The 20111-nt window shown below is 40.0% G+C and overlaps 2 protein-coding genes across 4 annotated transcripts; both read right to left on the bottom strand.

Moving 5' to 3' along the window:
- Nucleotides 1-1497: 1497 nt before the first annotated feature.
- On the bottom strand, nt 1498-11275 carry LOC311035017 (uncharacterized protein). 3 transcript variants are annotated; one of them, XM_084043074.1, is made up of 13 exons: nt 11195-11275; nt 9722-9914; nt 9157-9320; nt 8730-8901; nt 8165-8328; nt 7646-7817; nt 7081-7193; nt 6554-6649; nt 6299-6402; nt 4974-5049; nt 3984-4128; nt 3235-3261; nt 1498-2693 (listed from the first exon to the last, which is right to left on the bottom strand). In XM_084043074.1, exons 2-13 carry the CDS (start codon nt 9888-9890, stop codon nt 2134-2136), a joined length of 1962 nt encoding a protein of 653 aa, XP_083899200.1. In that variant the 5' UTR covers nt 9891-9914; nt 11195-11275; the 3' UTR covers nt 1498-2133. The 3 variants fall into 3 exon arrangements, with proteins under 3 accessions (XP_083899200.1, XP_083899201.1, XP_083899202.1); XM_084043075.1 differs by having other exon boundaries at nt 8165-8277; XM_084043076.1 differs by having other exon boundaries at nt 9157-9269.
- Nucleotides 11276-12363: 1088 nt separating this feature from the next.
- On the bottom strand, nt 12364-19043 carry LOC311035024 (E3 ubiquitin-protein ligase TRIM47-like). Its single transcript, XM_084043084.1, has 5 exons — nt 18955-19043; nt 18358-18520; nt 16153-16426; nt 14846-15103; nt 12364-14060 (listed from the first exon to the last, which is right to left on the bottom strand). The coding sequence occupies exons 2-5, from the start codon at nt 18444-18446 to the stop codon at nt 13770-13772; spliced, it is 912 nt and encodes a 303-aa protein (XP_083899210.1). The 5' UTR covers nt 18447-18520; nt 18955-19043; the 3' UTR covers nt 12364-13769.
- Nucleotides 19044-20111: the final 1068 nt, after the last annotated feature.

The following is a 20111-nucleotide window of genomic DNA, read 5'->3' as shown; positions in this document are numbered from 1 at the left end:
GCTGTACTGTAGTAACTAAACGTTTTCAAATAAGTGTAGTGGAGTAAAAATACAGTATTTGCCTCTGATATTTAGTGGAGTAGAAGTAAAAGTATTTTTGTACTTAAGTACAATACTTGAGTAAATGTACTTAGTTACTTTCCACCACTGGCAGTTTGAAGGAGATTAAATGTAAACCTAGTTGAATGGGTGAATGTACAGCAAATTGTAAAGCAGTTTGGATCAAGGTGCAAACTGAATGCACCATTTACTATATCTGCTACTATTTTAACTGTCTCTTTCCATTGCCATTGTCTTAAACAATGCATCCTATGTACAGTATATATATTTGCTCAGCTCATATTGATCATATTTGACATAATGTGACCTATCTTCATTGTTTCCGTCTCTTATTATTTTCCCCTCTTGAAAACTGCATATGAGCTTGTACGACAAATACATTTCAACCACTTCTTTACCCCTGTACACCTGTGATGTGACAATTAAGTTGTTGAGAATTGTTCATGTCTTTCCCAGCCGTATCTCATGTGTAATCAGCTCTCATGTGTATATTAGTCTTGTTCCCCAGTTACTCCTTGTCGGGTCATTGTTTGTGTTGCATCATGTCAGTTTGTCTGTGATGTCTATGTTCACCTGTATTAAAATACCCAATCATGGGTTTTGAACACTATTCTGCCTGGCTGTCCTACATTTTGGTTCTCACCGCACAAGTATGTGACAAGCACTCTGTGTGTGTGTGTGTGTGTGTGTGTGTGTGTGTGTGTGTGTGTGTGTGTGTGTGTATGTGATAGGGATCAAAGTGTATATTTTCTATTTGTATGTAACTTACACTGTATTAAACAATCTTGTGTTAATCATGGAATATGTTTGCCTCTATGCGAGGCCACTAACAAAAGTAATCAGTTCCTGAATACGTTGTGCTTTGACCTATGTACTCATTATATACGTTAAGTGCCACAAGTGTCTGTAATCCATTATACACTGAGCAAACAAGAAACTGTTTGCCCAGCTATTCTGTTCCTCTTTATGATATGTTATGAAACCATTTCTGTAATAAAAGGCTGTCACGGGGAAGTGATGGGTAGATGTCGTTTCTCCGTGCGCACGTTAAATTGAGTACTCATTGTGTCCGCCTGTCTTTATTTCATTGGGTTGTTGGTCTGAACGAACGAGCAAGGTATTATCAAATTAAATACCCTACAGTGTGTTACATCTGACTGATGAAATATCGTATGTCCAATACATATATATTTTTGTAAGAACAACATATTAATAAAATGTATTAGGCCTTGTTAAGACTGGCAGCCATAATACAGGCTAAATCTGATTCCAGAGTTGGACTGGTTTTATGCAGTCTGAACAAGTATTACGATTCAAATGTAATTCATGGAAATCAGATTCGGAAAGCCAGTGATTTGGGGTGCCTTAATGGTTAGCTAGACACCTTTTATAATTTGTTTTGTTTCAGCACAAAACGGAACCACGCAAATCTGGTGAAATGGTCCACATTTATTGTTTCATGTGAATTGACAATGGCATGAAAAGAAAAGAAAAGAAAATCAATTATATAATTCATTAATTCATTGATATAATTTTGTTGATTGATTGTTTGATATCAAAGTAAATCAAATAACAAATGAACACTTATTTCATTGTTATTATGAGTGAGGTGCAGTTCATTGCAATAAAAATATATAAGCCATCTAGGGGGCAGTTTAGACAGAGGAGGAAAGATGAGGAAGAATCGAGGACCAGACTAGGTTCTTGGGGAAAATAAGCTCAAAGTCTGAACCGGGCTGTACTGGAGGAGGGGGCAAGTCCCTGCGACATACAGTACTAGCGTCATGTCCAGGGGGTGTACTGTACTTGTACATCATGCATGGGTAGGGGATGTACGTGTACATCAAGGCGCTTCAAATCTGTGCCAAGCCAATCAAACAAAGCTACGGGAAAGTGACCTAGAACAGATAACCGGTATGCCACCTTCTGGAAACCAGGGACTGCAGTTGTGCACAGACCCTAATACAGGAGACCCAGGGGGTGAGAGAAAACATGGTAAACACAAGGAGGGAACTAACAGGGGCACGGCCAAGGCCCTTACAGTAAATTACAAAGAAGATTTTTCATCTAAGATTAAAGATCTTCATCTTCATCCAGTTTCACAGGAGAAATGGCCAGAGGTTCAGCGTTGTTGTCACCTTGTCTCAGGTGTGGACTGAGATAAGGGTACAGCTCGCCACCGAACGAACACCCTGTGAAAGAGTAGATGTGTGAGCCGGCCGTCACGTCATAGAAAGACACGAGGCCCTCGTCACGGTCCACAAACATCCCCACCTTCTGGGGCTTCTCTTTCAGGGCCAGGCGAGTCGGCGGGAGCGTCATGGCCGCGTAATGCTCGTCGTCATAATGGACGGTTACCCAGTAACCATTGTCTGGATTCAGAAGGAGTTGCCCCTTGCGGTTTGCGTCACCGCGGGCGATTCCCAGGTCCCATCCTGTCTTGTCGCCGACGTCCACCTCCCAGTATGACTTGTCTGGGTTTATGTTGTCCATACCCAGGACACTGGCGAACACATCGAATCCCTCTGGAGCCTCCACGACTTCCTCGCTTTCACCTCCGTCTCTCACTTGCGTCTTTTTGTCAAACAGAACGAGACGTGCGTGTGCCGTGTTCGGGTCCAGCTTCACGTCCACTGCAAGCCAAATATGGAAACTGATTTTGGCACTCGATACAATACATTGTTGAATGCTAAATATGTTTGTATTTTAACCACATGAACCCTAGCATCCCTATTCTGGGGGCAAAGGTTCTGTGAAAATAGCCAATCTGCAAGCTCACTTTATGAACTTACAGATTGGCTATTTTCACCCAATCTTTGGTGAAGAGATTTGATGTAGAGGGAGATTTGGTGTAGAGGGAAAAATCACACCCTGTGTGAAGGTAGCGGCGCCTTTGATACATTATGTCATCGATATGTGTTTATAATGTGTTTATGTGTCACATGAAGCTTGACCAATCACTTTGTTGACGGGTCTGACCAATCAGAACGTTGACGGTGAACACAGACAAAGTCAGGTATAGAGCAGGATCCGCTCTATACCTAAAGGTATAGAGCGGCTAGCGCCACTAAAAAAGGATGGGACCTAGTACAGAACCCTGGGGGATTCCAGTCAACAACGTACACTGTACAGTATAGGTTTTATATGGTAAATGTATAAATAAATACAACACACCTGCAAACTTTGGAACCCTCTGGATTTCTGTGAAGTAAAACAATTGCAATCATTATAGAGGACATGCGTGTGACATCATCATCAAACCCGGAAGTTATGCAGGAATGCCTACTGAGTGTCAAAAAAATACTTTCTGGCCTTGACAGCCCATGCATCCAAACAGAAAAGTCATATCTGATTGCATTAAACAACATTAAACAATGTTAAACTAATTTTGCATGTTTCTTTGCCACTCGATTTGCCACTCGATGTGCCATTCACTTTAAGCATGCGCATATCCTCTATTGTCACTAGTCCATACCCGGAGACGTGTGCATTCAAAGTATCAACAGACTTTGGGTTACGTGCCGTGCTGTACAGCAATACTCCCAAACCTTTTTGGCCCCAAGGAGGACCCCTTCCTTTGGGGGGCTGTGTAACCATGGCGACGACTTTAAGCATGCTGACGATAGCTCCCATAACCGGAATTATTTTACATGAAAACGCGAACAAACAGCTTACATTTTGGGAAAGTGAAAAACAGGCGTCACTGTTCCGTGCACATGCTAGCGGTCAATGGCTGTGTGCAAATTCAGATCAATTGCTCCAGCCACTGCGGAGAACCGGGCAGAACAGGTGATTGTGGTGACAGAGGTTTGTGGAATGATAGGAGGATAATATCGGTTACTGTGCTTCCATCCTGATCTGCACTCATACTGTATTTACTCCCTGACTTTACTATTTGAACATTACGTGTGAGTCAATGTTACCGATGGAGGTCAGTTTCTCCAGTTCCAGCTTAATTCTCTCCATCATGGCAGCCATGATTGATCTCATGGTGCCGAAGGACGTCGTCGTGTCAACAGCTACTTTTGTCCAGTCCCGGTCGACCTCCTCACCTGGAGGCCGGTGTGCCTGATACACAGAGTTACAGAAAGATAAATTGTCGCTGTGTGTGTGTGTGTGTGTGTGTGTGTGTGTGTGTGTGTGTGTGTGTGTGAGATTACAAACAAAGATTAGATTAAAAAGAAGATACAATAGTTCTACAAAGTGGCTCAAATTTGTTACTGTGATAGACCAATAGGGCTTTAGTTCTCAAACATTTTCATCACAAGGACCCTCAAAATGATATGTATTTGGCTGCGGACCCCCCCCCCCCCCCCCATTTGAAAAATATTTTGTGCCAGGGGTTTTTCAAAAACAACAGGTCTACAAGCGTATAGCGCGGCTCGGTGCCGCGCTATGCGCTTGTAGATCTGCTATTTTCCAATACAAAAGTATAAAATATGGTTAAAGTGCTTAAAATGATTGTGACGCTATATTAACTTATTTTGCTGGGGACCCCCTGGTACCGCCCCCCCCCCCATGGACCACTTTGAGAACTAACGCAAAAGAGTGTGTGCACTAGTGATGAGCGGGCCGACCCGTAACCCGCGGGTCAACCCGCGGCGCGGGTGGCCGAGTCAGGATTTCAGAGGCAATTATGCGGGCTGCGGGTGAGCGGGTCAGCTGCGCTCACACGCAAAAAAATAAAATAATCACATGCTCTTGTTTTGTCTTTATTCCTAATAAGAATAAGAATAATAACAATAAAACACTTTGAATACACTCAACCCGCGATTTATATATGGGTTCGCGGGGCGGGCTGAGGCGGGTTGGGTTCCGTGGCGGGGCGGGGCGGGTCGGGTCATGAAAAAACCCGACCCACACATCACTAGTGTGCACACTCATATGTGTCAGTGTGTTTGATTTGATCTCACCTGTGTTTCCAGTTGATAAATAGCTCTCTGTAGTCCCTGGGTCAGATCATTAGCCTCCCTCTCCACCCTGTGTATCCTAACACAGAAAACAAGACTTTTGGTGACTTACTTAACCCATTAATATACTGAGAAAGCATGTGTGTCATTTTAGATTTTAGCGTTGGCTATTCAAAAATAGCAGTTATACAAGCTCACAGCGCTTCACTTTGTGCTGAGCTGCACATTTTTGAAAAAAAAATTGAAAGTGTTTTTTTACCTTGTTGTACGACCTGTTTGTTGCGCGCCGAAAAATGGCGAATTGACAAGCTCACAACACGTCATAGATGTGACTCGTTGTGAGCTTGCAGATCTGTTATTCTCGGAATGCTACACCGTCGTATGATTGTCAAATGCAAGCCAGTGTTATATATCAAAGTAGAAAAAAGTTGTGAATGACATACATATTCATGCATGTTGGCTCTGCTGAAACTATAGCCCTCAGCCCTGCATAATAAGGTAATGGCCCCACTCAACACAACATACGTTAAAAGTAGGTGAGAAAGTGATTTTCTTTGGTTAAGATATGTGTTAAATAGCTCTATATTCTGATAGTACTCATTGCTATAGTGTTTGTTCAGTAAAAGGAGTCTCCTTGTCTCTCCAGCTCTTTATAAAACAGAAAATGCATTTTCGTTTCAGTTTCAGTTTAATTTCCAATGTTATCCAATCAGGATAGATAACTCAATCAGGATATAGATTAAACAAGTGAAATTGGAAGTGATGACACTAAGAAATTAGCGGGCAAAATTGGAACTGGAACACTATAAAATGAAGCTTAAAAATGGGTACTTTCTCCTGATTGGCTGAGATTTTGACACCTACCGGAAAATGTATTTTCTGTTTATTAAAGAGCTGGAGAGACGGGGAGACTCCTGTTACTGAACAAACACTCTATAGCAATGATTACTATCAGAATATAGTGCTTTAACCTTTTAACAAAATACGTTTTGTTTTAACCAAAAAAGATCACTTACCCTACCTTTAATACAGTGCAAAGAAATATAATAATAATAATTAAAGCTGCAAGCAGTGATAAGCAGGGCCAAGGCATGAAAGGCAAAAAGCAATATGCAACAATAGCACAATAAGACATAGAAACAGAATAGATTGAATTTGAGACAAAGCAGCCCATGCAACTAACAAATGAGCATTCTAGACAGCTGAGCAGAGTGCTGAGGGATGGTGGCTAGCAATCCAGGGTTAAGAACCTTACTCATGGACACCTCAATCCATGCCATAGACAGAACTGCGAAAAACGGCGGAGGAAGAATAATAAAAAAACAAACCTCTTCTTCACAGGCTGAAGGGCTTCGCGACGTGCTTCCATCACAACTCTGATCACCTCGTCAAACACGCCGCTGATCTCTGACACCTCGCGGTCCAGGTCTCCCTGAAAGACACGGTGATGCTCAAATCCTCCTTTCTAAAATTTTTTTTTTTTTTTTTTAAAGCTGGGTGTCTTCAAATCAGATCGAATCACATCTCATCAATGATCTCTCCTTACCCTGCACTTTTCCAGGGATGCACTGATCTCTCCTTACCTTGCACTTTTTCAGGGAGGCACTGATCTCTTCCACCTTCTGCTTTCTCATCTGCACTTTCTGCCGCAGGTCAGCTTTGATTTTACGTTGCCCTGCCTTGCACACAAACAGATATGGAAAGAAGTCTGTAACTACAGCATGCGCAGCATGGCACACATGTGTGCATCGATGGTGTGTGTTGTTAATACTACAGAATACTGTACATAGTTAGAGGGCAAGAGATTATTGTATGTTGTCGTGTCTTGTTCAACGCATTCTCACTCCCAAGACGGCAAACGGGTGATTTCTTGGGCGGACATCCAAAAAAAAAATCAAAAACGGCACATGTTGACTAGGGGGGTTACGGTTCTGTCCCTATCGGAACGTTAATTTGAACGGCGCTAAGTCGGCTGAAGCCATCATTTTATATATATATATATATATATATATATATATATATACAGTAAGTTTAACATTCTTCACAGGTCTAAAAAATAAATAAATAAAATAAAATAAACAGGACCAACAAGGCACATGCCATACTGTACCAGATCGTAATTGTCAAAATGAAGTGCCCTTTGAGCAGTCTCTGATGATCTTTCTGTGGCTCTCTCGACGTAATGGTGCGGAGATTGAAAATGTGCATTTAGGTCTTCTCTGCCTGCAAGAGAAGGCATTGATAGTTGTCGAAAATCTCTTCTTTGAGAACATTCTATAAACCAATACATTATGCATTGACCAGAAGGAGATCATAAATGGTAGAGAAAATAGACTAGGCCTAGACTAGACTAGTCACTAGGCCTGTCACAATTATTACATAATCGCCTAATCACAATTATTTGAGATGATCGCAATCATTTTTTGCATAATCGTCATAATGATCAATCATTTCCATGTTAAAATGTTCTTATATTTTCAAACATTTTCAAAAATGGTGGAAATAGCAGATCTAAAAGCAAAAAATGCGTCACCATGTGATGCATTTTGAGCTTGTAGATCAGCTTTTTACAGAAACAGTTAAATCGTTAATCGCAATTATTTGAGCGACTATTAATCGTCACGTAAAATGTCATAATTGTGACAGGCCTACATGTCGCACGACAACACACTCACCATCCTTCACAGGGGTGCAGATATCATAACAATCTTGTCTGGCTTTAAGATACTGGCTCTGTGGGATGCTCACTCCCTTTGGCGTGCATCCTTTCATCCCTTGGTGGGTTCTCAGACCATGATAGGTGGTAACTTTGGACCAACCACAGTGGCACGTTTGGAGACTCATTTTCTGAACGGTGGCCCAAAAAAGTTAGATAGAAATGTATTCAGAAATTATTAAAAGATAACACTGGATTTAGAATAAACACCTCAGTCAGAGCACCTGACAGTCAGGGCCATCCCTGGAGGGCTCTATATGTATGTGTGTGTTTATATTTATATATATATATATATATATATATATATATATATATATATATATATATATATATATATATATATATATATATATATATATATATATATATATATATATATACACACATATATATATAGTAAGTTTCACATTCTTCACAGGTCTAAAAAACAAAACGAAAACAAATAAACAGGACCAACAAGGCACATGCCATACTGTACCAGATCGTAATTGTCGAAATGAAGTGCCCTTTGAACAGTCTCTGATGATCTTTCTGTGGCTCTCTGGATGTAATGGTGCGGAGATTGAAAATGCATATTTAGGTCTTCTCTGCCTGCAAGAGAAGGCATTGATCGTTGTCGAAAATCTCTTCTTTGAGAACATCCTATAAACCAATACATTATGCATTGACCAGAAGGAGATCATAAATGGTAGAGAAAACAGACTAGGCCTAAACTAGACTAGTCACTAGGCCTGTAACAATTATTACATAATCGCCTAATCGCAATTATTTGAGATGATCGCAATCATTTTTTGCATAATCGTCATAATGATCAATCATTTCCATGTTAAAATGTTCTTATATTTTCAAACATTATCAAAAATGGTGGAAATAGCAGATCTAAAAGCAAAAAATGCGTCGCAATGTGATGCATTTTGAGCTTGTAGATCAGCTTTTTACAGAAACAGTTAAATCGTTAATCGCAATTATTTGAGCGACTATTAATCGTCACGTAAAATGTCATAATTGTGACAGGCCGACATGTCGCACGACAACACACTCACCATCCTTCACAGGGGTGCAGATATCATAACAATCTTGTCTGGCTTTAAGATACTGGTTCTGTGGGATGCTCACTCCCTTTGGCGTGCATCCTTTCATCCCTTGGTGGGTTCTCAGACCATGATAGGTGGTAACTTTGGACCAACCACAGTGGCACGTTTGGAGACTCATTTTCTGAACGGTGGCCCAAAAAATGTAGATAGAAATGTATTCAGAAATTATTAAAAGATAACACTGGATTTAGAATAAACACCTCAGTCAGAGCACCTGACAGTCAGGGCCATCCCTGGAGGGCTATATATGTATGTGTGTGTTTATATATATATATATATATATATATATATATAGTAAGTTTCACATTCTTCACAGGTCTAAAAAACAAAACAAAAACAAATAAACAGGACCAACAAGGCACATGCCATACTGTACCAGATCGTAATTGTCGAAATGAAGTGCCCTTTGAACAGTCTCTGATGATATTTCTGTGGCTCTCTGGATGTAATGGTGCGGAGATTGAAAATGCATATTTAGGTCTTCTCTGCCTGCAAGAGAAGGCATTGATCGTTGTCGAAAATCTCTTCTTTGAGAACATCCTATAAACCAATACATTATGCATTGACCAGAAGGAGATCATAAATGGTAGAGAAAACAGACTAGGCCTAGACTAGATTAGTCACTAGGCCTGTAACAATTATTACATAATCGCCTAATCGCAATTATTGGAGATGATCGCAATCATTTTTTGCATAATCGTCATAATGATCAATCATTTCCATGTTAAAATGTTCTTATATTTTCAAACATTATCAAAAATGGTGGAAATAGCAGATCTAAAAGCAAAAAATGCGTCGCAATGTGATGCGTTTTGAGCTTGTAGATCAGCTTTTCACAGAAACAGTTAAATCGTTAATCGCAATTATTTGAGCGACTATTAATCGTCACGTAAAATTTCATAATTGTGACAGGCCTACATGTCGCACGACAACACACTCACCATCCTTCACAGGGGTGCAGATATCATAACAATCTTGTCTGGCTTTAAGATACTGGCTCTGTGGGATGCTCACTCCCTTTGGCGTGCATCCTTTCTTCCCTTGGTGGATTCTCAGGCCCTGATAGGTGGTAACTTTGGACCAACCACAGTGGCAAGTTTGGTGACTCATTTTCTGAACCGTGGCCAGTTCGCTCTGTTTGTGTAAGACACAGTATAATTCAGTGATAAATGTCAAACAGGCATGAGGAAAAATGTCACAACTAAGTCCAAATAAATGCGCCACCACCGTGGTGCATCCGGTTTTGTCGGGCGTCTATGCGAACACAATTGGCCCGTGTTCGGGGGAGGGAAGCCGGGCGGAGAGGGTGATAATGGTCATTGCATGTAGGGTGGGAGGAGTAGCACGAAGGCTCTACGTCCTCCCGGTGGGGGCTCCTCACTGGCAGGTGAGTCAGTAGGATACAACAGCAGTGACAACGCAGAAATGTGTGTGGGGAGGGATTAATTGGCATAACAACCACATTGGAGAGAAAAAAGGGTAAAAAATAAGTGGCTACTTTAAATTATATTAAAAAAAGGAAAAGAAAATCCAAATAACTGTTTATCAGTAATGCATTACTCATAAAGTGAAGAGGGGAAGGAAATCTAGTGTACTGGTAGGTTACACACAGGTCTTAAGCCAGTCAGTTTTAGTACATTATGTTTGCTTTATTTTAGCTATGCACCTAAATTATGAGTGATAGACTATAGTTTACATGTTTGGTTTTACAGCCCATGTTATAGCCTATTTGAGTCACTAGATGGCGACAGGTAACTGCAGTGTGCGTTGTCCAAATAAACTGTTAATAAATAAAAAAAAGGAGTGCTGCACTCAGAAATAAAATAGTTTTATGCCTCAGGAAAGATGACAGACGTTTTGGCTATCCAGCCTTCATTCAGTATGGCATTTATTTGTATCATGCATTTGTCTGTATACTCTGGTGCAGTGGTGTAAAGTAACTAAGTACATTTACTCAAGTACTGTACTCAAGTACAATTTGCGGGTATTTTTTACTTTACTGGAGTATTTCCAATTTTCAATACTTTTACTTCTACTCCACTATTAAGTGGCAAATATTGTACTTTATACTCCACTATAATTATTGGGAAACTTTAGTTACTGGTTACTTTGTAGATTTAGATTATTATTAAAAAACATACATTAACCACTTCAGCCCACACATTTCCTTTTGTACTACTTTTACTCAAGTCAATTTTGAATTCCGGACTTTTTGTAACAGTGTTTCTACAATGCAATATTGATACTTTTAAAACATGTGAGTAATTTTTCCACCACTGCTCAAAGTAGTGCTGGAGAAGAAAGTAGATAGAGCGCGGTTTAAACTTCATTCTAAACAAATGCATCAAAGTTCATAAAATACCTATATTTATTAAGAGAGCATTAACTACTTAAATATATGACATCGTAATTACCTTAATGTTTATTAATATTATCTTCCCTGCTCTTCCCTCCTGTGCTGCGTGTTTTCACTTCTAGGCACCTGCAGGTTTTCCTCAGTAACAGTGAAAAGCCTAGTTTCATTCCCAATTAACCAGTGTGATCCGGTTTAGAGCCCGCATCTATATCCGGTAATTTGCGCATACAATTGGACGCACCCTTTTCCGTATCCGCTCCAGACCCAGACCAGATCCGACAAGTGAATTCACCCCAGTCTACTAAGTTTCATTTCTCAGTAAATTTCTACTTTCGTTTCTGAACGAGGTACGTCACCATTATGCCTAGCCCATTATGTTTCTCAAAGTGGGGTCGGGGGACCCCCAGGGGTCCTTGAGGGAGTTCCAGGGGGTCCCCTGCTAAATGATGGCTAGTTTAGGAACCAAATGGACCCTTATGGGTCTGTAACTCAGAACCAAATGTACCCGTTAGGGCCCATTTGGTTCCATTTGTTCACCCTCAGAGTTATATTAACATTGATTTTACATTATAAATCGGGGTCCCAGAGATATAAATGCTATAAAATGGGGGTCCGTAGCCTAATGCATGTCAAACAGGGGATCCTTGAAATTAATGGTTGTCACTGCTAGAGCCGTAAAAATGCTCTTATGGGGGTCCCTGCCTGGCATATCTTTTCAAATGGGGGTCCGCGGACTAATAAGTGTCAAGTTTGGGGTCCATGACATGAAAAAGTTTGAGACCCAGTGGCCTAGCCCCTTTCGAGGTACACTGGGTTCTGAAAGGGGTGATATTGTGCCTAAATTTATTATAACTTAATGAATGGATGGGCTAAATAAAAAATACAATTAAATATATTATTTATTTAATTGTTTAATTTTGGCACAAATGCTCCTCCATAAAATGATAAAAATTAGACATTTTAAAGGTTGTCTTAATCCCTTGGTTAATTAATCCTCTACAGGGGTCCTGGTAGTAGTAATAATAAATATTTTATTATATATGTATAGCAAACCTTTACAGAGCAGATGAACATGACATGAATGATGAACTTCTCCTAATGATTTAATAAAATAGACCCTCAGCATATTAGGAAACAAAAACTTTATTAAACATCAACAAGAATGTGATAAATCCAATGACTTGGCAAAGAGAATACCATGTCACATACCAAATGGACACACACACACACACACACACACACTACAATCTAAATTAAAACTTTTCATAGAAAAAGATGGAAATATTTTTCAAAATAATTTCATAAATAAAATAAAAAACTTTAAGCAATTCCATAAATAAGAAATCAATTAAAAAAGTTGCAACACGTTGTGAGCTTGTAGATCTGCTATTTTCACCAGTTGGGTCCCGGGGAGAAATCTCTTTTGGATCTTGAGCTAAAAAGTGATTATGATTATGATGAAAGTGAAATTATTTACCATTATGTCCCTAACGGGACATAACTCGAACAGCGCTGAGTCGGCAGAAGCGGACTTTTAGTCCAGGGGCCAAGCCAGATTTTGGTACCACCTGAGGTGGCCGTACATTTTTGGTATTTTTGTATTCCTACATGTCTCTAGTTTATATTTTGATATGATACATTTTCCAATTCAGTAGCTTAATGACTGTAACCCGGCTAATGTATCCGGTAGGAGACACTAAGTAGAATCTTTGTGTCTCCTACCGGAAATACACCCGGGCATCAAATTATTGCGACAAAAAACAAAATATATCCATGTATTCAAGGCTTCATGGGGTGTGCAATTGATAGAAAATAAATTATTTTTTGGGTGAACTCCTCCTTTAAGTTTCCCAGGGGGACTCTCTACCCATTCAGCTATGACCACCCTAGACCGAAGGAGGGTCAACTTTTACAAGCTTATGGAAAGCAGTCTTTTTGCAAACACCAAAAATCTGAGAAGTTATCAATTGCACACCCCATGAAGCCTTGAATACATGGATATATTTTGTTTTTTGTCGCTATAATTTGATGCCCGGGTGTATTTCCGGTAGGAGACACAAAGATTCTACTTTGTGTCTCCTACCGGATACATTAGCCGGTAGGTAGTGATAACTGCCATTAAGCTACTGAATTGGAAGATGTATCATACCAAAATATAAACTAGAGACATGTAGGAATACAAAAATACAAAAACTTTACGGCCACCTCAGGTGGTACCAATTTGTGAAAATATCAGTGTTGGCCCCTGGACTATTTGCAGTATTCAGACGGCACGCCTTCATCGAGGCTGGCCGAAAACAAGCGCTCCCACGCCCTGCTTATCGTAAGGAAACAATATTAACTGTAGTCCCCTCTTTCTAAAAGGTGGCATACCCATTTCCTGTTCTGGTATATTTTCCTACTGCTTCGTTTGATTGGCTCAGACTGTCCAACACTGTTACTCTTCAGGATTAAAAAATAGCAACAAGTCCAACATGTGTCGCTTTGCGCCGCGTTTCGAGCTTGTAGATCTGCTACTTTTGATGCTTTTGTCCAACGCTGTAGTATGATCAAGTAGGGCATTAATTTACGAGGAAAAAAAGTACAATATGGAGTTAAGAGGTTCGACAGACAGCAACGAGCTGCAGAGTCCATCACGTGGAGTACTGGAGAATACTTCTTCCAGCACTGGTGTGTGCGTACACAGGACAGACCTGCAGGAAGTGGAGGTGGTCCTGGACCAGTGAGAGCTGCTCCAGCTCAGTGTTTCTCCTGTGGAGGACAGTGATCTCCTCCTCCAGGTCTTTGATGATCTCCTCACCCCATGATGCTCTCCTCCCCCCTGTTTCTTCTCTGAGGTCCGTGCAGTGTTTGATGTTCTCCACTTGACTCTGTCTCTCCTCAATCGTCTGCACAAGCCTCGTCATTCTCATCCTTAATTTCACCTACAGAATGGGAGGGAGGGAGCAGTATACAGTACGTAAGTACACACACACAAATATGGTGGTTGTTCACTGGTTCTTTGGAGTGGTTGAGGTGCTATATAGGGTAACCAGAACGCTCTCCCCAAAACACACTCGCCCCCATTTGTTTCGTGGACCGCTCGCCCCCCTCTTGTATTCGTTTAGGTTAGGAATAAGATTTGGGTTAGGCATAGTTTTACTGAGGTTAAGTTTAGGATTAAGGTTAGTTTTAGGCATAGTTTTACTGAGGTTACGTTTAGGATTAAGGTTAGTTTTAGGCATAGTTTAACTGAGGTTACGTATAGGATTAAGGTTAGTTTTAGGCATAGTTTTACTGAGGTTACGTTTAGGATTAAGGTTAGTTTTAGGCGTAGTTTTACTGAGGTTACGTTTAGGAATAAGGTTAGGTTTAGGCATAGTTTTACTGAGGTTACGTTTAGTAATACCTGGTGGCGACCGTTCGCCAGATTTGACCCGTAGCGAGCGTGTTTTGGAGTGTTCTTGTATTCCTATATAGAGCACTGCTGCCATACAAAGATGGTAAGTCCCTTTGTGGGGCCCAACTGTAACCACATGAAGTCTACTTAGCATCCCTAATCTGGGCATGGTAGCCTATACTCCGTGAACATTTGGTGAAAGTATGCAAACATTCGCAGAAAATAGCTGAATAGGCTCACAACACGTTGCGCTGCAACAGTTTGTGAGCTTGTAGAACTGATAGTTTTGGCGAATACATTTCGCGTAGAGCGGGGGGGGGTGAACGTTACCTTTTTCCTCATGGCTTCTTTGGCTGTGGTCACAATGCGATGTCCTCTGTGGTCCTGCTGGACACACAGGGCACAGATGCAGGTCTGGTCACTCCTGCAGAACCTGTCCAGCTGCCTCCCGTGGAGCCGGCACACAGAGTCCTCCAGGTTCTTCAACACGCTGACCAGACGATGGCGCCCAAGAGCTGCGTCCAGGTAGTGGGGTTCCAGATGAGCGTCACAGAATGAGGCCACACACACCACACATGACTTGACCGCCTGGAAATGTTTGTGTTTGTTTGTTTGTTCTTTAAAACACGCATTTTTATATTTATGTCCCCTATATATTAAACAGAATATGTTGTATTAAAAAAAACATACAATAAAAGCACAGTTCCAGTCTTATAAATATGCTGTTGTGATAATTCCTTTTTGTTGACAACTTTAAACTTGGTGTGGTGTCCCTATTTTTTGATTGATTGATTGATGTACTTTATTTAGTAAGACATGAGAACAGTACATGACAGTACATACAGTAACAGTACATGGAAGTACAAATTCGCAATACAAGGTCTACTAAACTGGATAGCTCAGTTAAGCACGTAGCTTGTTTAAGATGAGATCCCCACGCACACAAATCATGATGATTTTGATTTTGATTTTGAGCATGGCATAATAGGCACACGAAATCTCAACACTTGCATTGCAATGCTTTTGTCACTGTTTTTTTTTTTTTTTTTTTTTTTTACTATTTGTCATATGACAACAAAGTATGGGCTTAAGTGGTTAAAGGTAGGGTAAGTGATTTGCTTTGGTTAAAATAAGTGTTAAATAGCTCTATATTCTGATAGTACTCATTGCTATAGAGTGTTTGTTCAGTATTAGGAGTCTCCTTGTCTCTCCAGCTCTTTATAAAACAGAAAATGAATTTTCGTTTCAGTTTCAGTTCCAATTTTATCCAACCAGGACAGAGAACTCAATCAGGATACAGATTAAACAAGTGGAATTGGAAGTGATGACACTAAGAAATGAGCAGACAAAATTGGAACACTATACAAATTAAGCTTAAAAATGGGTACTTTCTCTTGATTGGCTGAGATTTTGACACCTACCGGAAAATGTATTTTCTGTTAATTAAAGAGCTGGAGAGACAGGGAGACATCTGTTACTGAAAAAACACTCTATAGCAATGATTACTATCAGAATATAGTGTTTTAACCTTTTAACAAAATACTTTTTGTTTTAACAAAAAAATATCACTTACCCTACCTTTAATTGTGGCTTATAATAAACACACGGTAGGCTACAGACAAAAAAAAACAACTCACCGCTCGATGATTTTCCGGGCAAACGTTGCACGACACCTCTCCTGTTCGAAAAGGGATGGTGTTCTCGTTCTCTGACAGGTGATCAGCGGCACTTTGCGTTTGGTCCATTTTTAACACTGGCATGGTGGGGAACAAGGCTTTACAGAGGGGGCACTGGTAGGCACAATGATGCCTCCAGTATTCCCCAATACAGCCAAGGCAGAAACTGTGCGCACACGGCAGCAAAACAGGACGCGTGAATTTATCCAGACAGATGCAGCAGCCAGGGAGCTCTCTGGGTAGATTGGATCAAAATTCAGTAAGGGAGGTTAGAATGCCTGATATTCTCAATCTATTCACCTTATTTCTTGGCCCTTCTCCAGGGCTGCTCAATTGCCCTTTTCTGCTGCTTCATTCAATATCTCATCACTTCCGCCCCAATAGTTTGCAGGTGTAATGCAGGTAAGCAGTGTGTTGCCAGATTTCGCAAGAGGGGTGTATTATCCCTTTAGTTAGGAACTATGGTTCAATGTCTATGAAAACAAGCTCAAAAGAAGAAACTATTCTTCTACACATACGTCATGTCAATAGGGAAGGGGATCAACGTCACATGATTATTGTTTGGCCCAACAAAAACCTGGATGTGTGTCTCAAAGAATATGATTATTGTCAGAATCGCGGAAAGTTTCGAATATTTTGCTGTCCCGTTTTCATTTTTCACAAGATCGGTGATTGTTGCACTGACCTGCACCATATACTTCACCATATGTTGCGCTATGATGAAATAAAACCACTAAATGTAACAAAGTGTGTGCGTTCCGTAATGCAAAAAGTGAGCTTGTAGATTTGCTATTTTCAAATATTATTGGGGGAAAACGTTTTTTTTTTGTTATTCAGAAGGGGGTTCGCAGACAAATACATATTAATCTGGGTGTCCTTGACATGAAAAAATGTGAGAACCACTGGTTTAAAAAACATTAGGAAGCAGGCCCAAAGAAGCAACTACACTTTAGGAACAAGCCCAAAGTCGCTTATTATAAGCAGACATGGCAACACAGGGAACCTGTTTACCTGATATGGGGCTCCCCCCTACTCCCCCTAGGTTGATAACAAGACAACTTCGTAACCAAACCACAAAGTAGCTACAGTAACATATCCAGTAAGACAGCTGGCTTGTTTCTTTTTTATGTGAACTCTGCTCACTTTATAGGCAACCTGCCAATAAGCTGTGAACCAGAGTGAGATTTTTGTTTGTTTTGGGGTGGGGTGGGGCAATGGTGGACCCTTCCAAGAAGTCCTGAAAGTCCTGAGGGAGGCTATCAGGATCTTACGTCAGTGCTTTGTGGCTAGGTTATATGAGAGGACGCTGTAAAAAAGAAGATAAAACAAAAACAAAAAAACAACACATAAGATAATGGGGAGCTCCTGTAGGCTACATCAAACAGGTGAAGACAAAGACTAGAGATGTTAAAGGTAGGGTAAGTGATATTTTTGGGTTGAAACAAAAACATTTTTTGTTAAAAGGTTAAAGCTCTATATTCTGATAGTAATCATTGCTATAGAGTGTTTGTTCAGTAACTGGAGTCTCCTGTCTCTCCAGCTCTTTAATAAATGAAGATACATTTTCAGGTGGGTTGCCAATTTCAGCCAATCAAGAGAGAATGTGTCAGCTTCAATTTTAGTGTTCCAGTTCCAATTTTGTCTGCTAATTTCTTGGTGTCATCACTTCCAATTGTACTTGTTTAATCTGTACCCTGTGTGAGTTCTCTATCCTGATTTTTGTTTAATAAAGAGCTGGAGAGACATGGAGACTCCTGTTACTGAACAAACACTCTATAGCAATGAGTACTATCAGAAAATACAGCTATTTAACACCTATAAAATAAAATAAAAACTACCTTTCCTTTAAAGCAGCACTATGTAACTTTCCTCTTCTACCCTGGATTTGAACCCGGTTTCCTGCTAAAGCACAGACATTTTTTACCATTCCCCCCGCCAAAATCATGTGGGGACCCGACCCACAGGTTGAGAACCACTGCACTAGTGATGTCTGCATGAGAGTTTTGTTTTACATCATCTCTTAGTCACAATAACCATGAGAACGAAACCAGAAGTTTTTGGTGGATATTTCGAAATTTCGAAACACCACAGCTTTAAAATTGACTTAATTTGACAACGTATCCTGTACGACTTGTAATTAATACTGTAATACTGCACTTTATTTACAACTTACTTTGTAGAGGTATACTTTTGCACCTTTCGTACCCGTTTTGTACCTCTGTGGGGACTGCGGATGAAATCATTGCTGTCATCATTGCTGTCCGGTGTATTTACATTACATTGATATGTATTGTTCATCTGTTGTTGAACAATTGTGAACATTGTTCGTCTAAATAAACAAATAAAATTTAAAAGCATAAAGCTGAAGAATAAGCTAGCTCAGCTGAAGATGGGTTTTAGGGTCATATATATTTATTTGATCAATTCTGACATTTGTGTATGATACACAAATGTAAGACTTAATACAAAAAAACGTTTTGATCTTGATCCAAGGCTAGTCCTTTCTAATATTTCATGAGCATGTTGAGTCGTAAAGAAATTGAAGAAAGCAAGTACAATGAAAGTAGCACAATGCCCTGCATTTACATTAAAAATACACAGGTTACATTCTGTACAATCATACAGTTAACACCTCACCTGTGACAGCTGTAAGACACTACCACAATAAGCAGCAAACTAAGCCTCAAGTGTTGAACTTTAAAAATATAAGCTAGATATATCTCACATGACATTAACATACTGAAACATCTGTTATTTACTTACTTTTCCTGTGTAGTCTTCTCTGGCTCTGTCAGTGTTATTGTAAATGTCATTTTCCCGTCTGGTCTTGTACAGGCAGTGGCACACCCACAAGTATCACTGCTGGGAAAGAGGCGGCACTTTATCAGAATATCCTCTGGATGTTGACTTATTTCCTGGGTGCCAATAAAGATGTATCTGCTGGTCAATGGTCAAATTAGTTGAAGATTCACTGAAGAAGTTTGCTGGATCAACATTCAACAATAAGCAATTAAAAATATATATTATTCAATGCAAGACCATGTAACATAGGTTGTGGATTTATTTATGACCCATTTATTTCACTGGGTATTGTTACAGTCGATTGTAAAAGAAACAATACAATATTTGAAAGAAGAAAAAAAAATGTAATTATTTACCATGGTGCTCCCCAGAAATCTCCATATTTTCTTTATTAGTTTGATCAAATCAGTGTTCCTCTGTGTAAAACCACCGGACACGGTGATGCAAGAAAACATGTGTTGCACAAGCAGTCTATTCCCGGTGAAGCCGGTCATTATGACATATGGCACGAAATTGGGAAAAATAAACTGTGGGAGAAATAGCGAATATGAAAAAAGTTTATCTAGACAGTGAAATAATAAAGTGGGAAGAGAACAAGCTCATATTGATGTGTGGTTTTAAATAGACAATTTATTCAAATACGTAAATTGTATGCACGATTTAAACTACAAGAAGAATCACATATCAGCTGAATGTCCAACATATTTTATTAATATTTTTACTCATGCAAATTGAGAATAGATGGACTTTTACTTGTAACAGAGTATTTATATTATCACTACTTTTACTATAACAAGTTTATCATTTGTTTATAATAATTTAAGTTAATTATAAAAGTGTGAATATAAGCTACTTCTTCCACCACTCGCCTACTATCACAGGAAGAGTGTGTGTGTGTGTGTGTGTGTGTGTGTGTGTGTGTGTGTGTGTGTGTGTGTGTGTGTGTGTGTGCGTGTGTGCGCGTGTGTGTGTGTGTGTGTGTGTGTGTGTGTGTGTGTGTGTTGGCGCGCACGTACGTGCGTGGGTGCATGTGTGCGCGTTTGTGGCTTTTTGAATCCATACCAGCAATGGTGGAAAAAGTACTCACATTTTTTACTTATTAAGTATCAATACTGCAA

The sequence above is a fragment of the Gymnoscopelus microlampas genome, assembly GCF_963454915.1.
Source record: "Gymnoscopelus microlampas genome assembly, chromosome: 19".
Lineage (NCBI taxonomy): Eukaryota > Metazoa > Chordata > Actinopteri > Myctophiformes > Myctophidae > Gymnoscopelus > Gymnoscopelus microlampas.
Note: the sequence above shows the minus strand (reverse complement) of the source record. Positions and strands in the feature narration are given on the sequence as shown.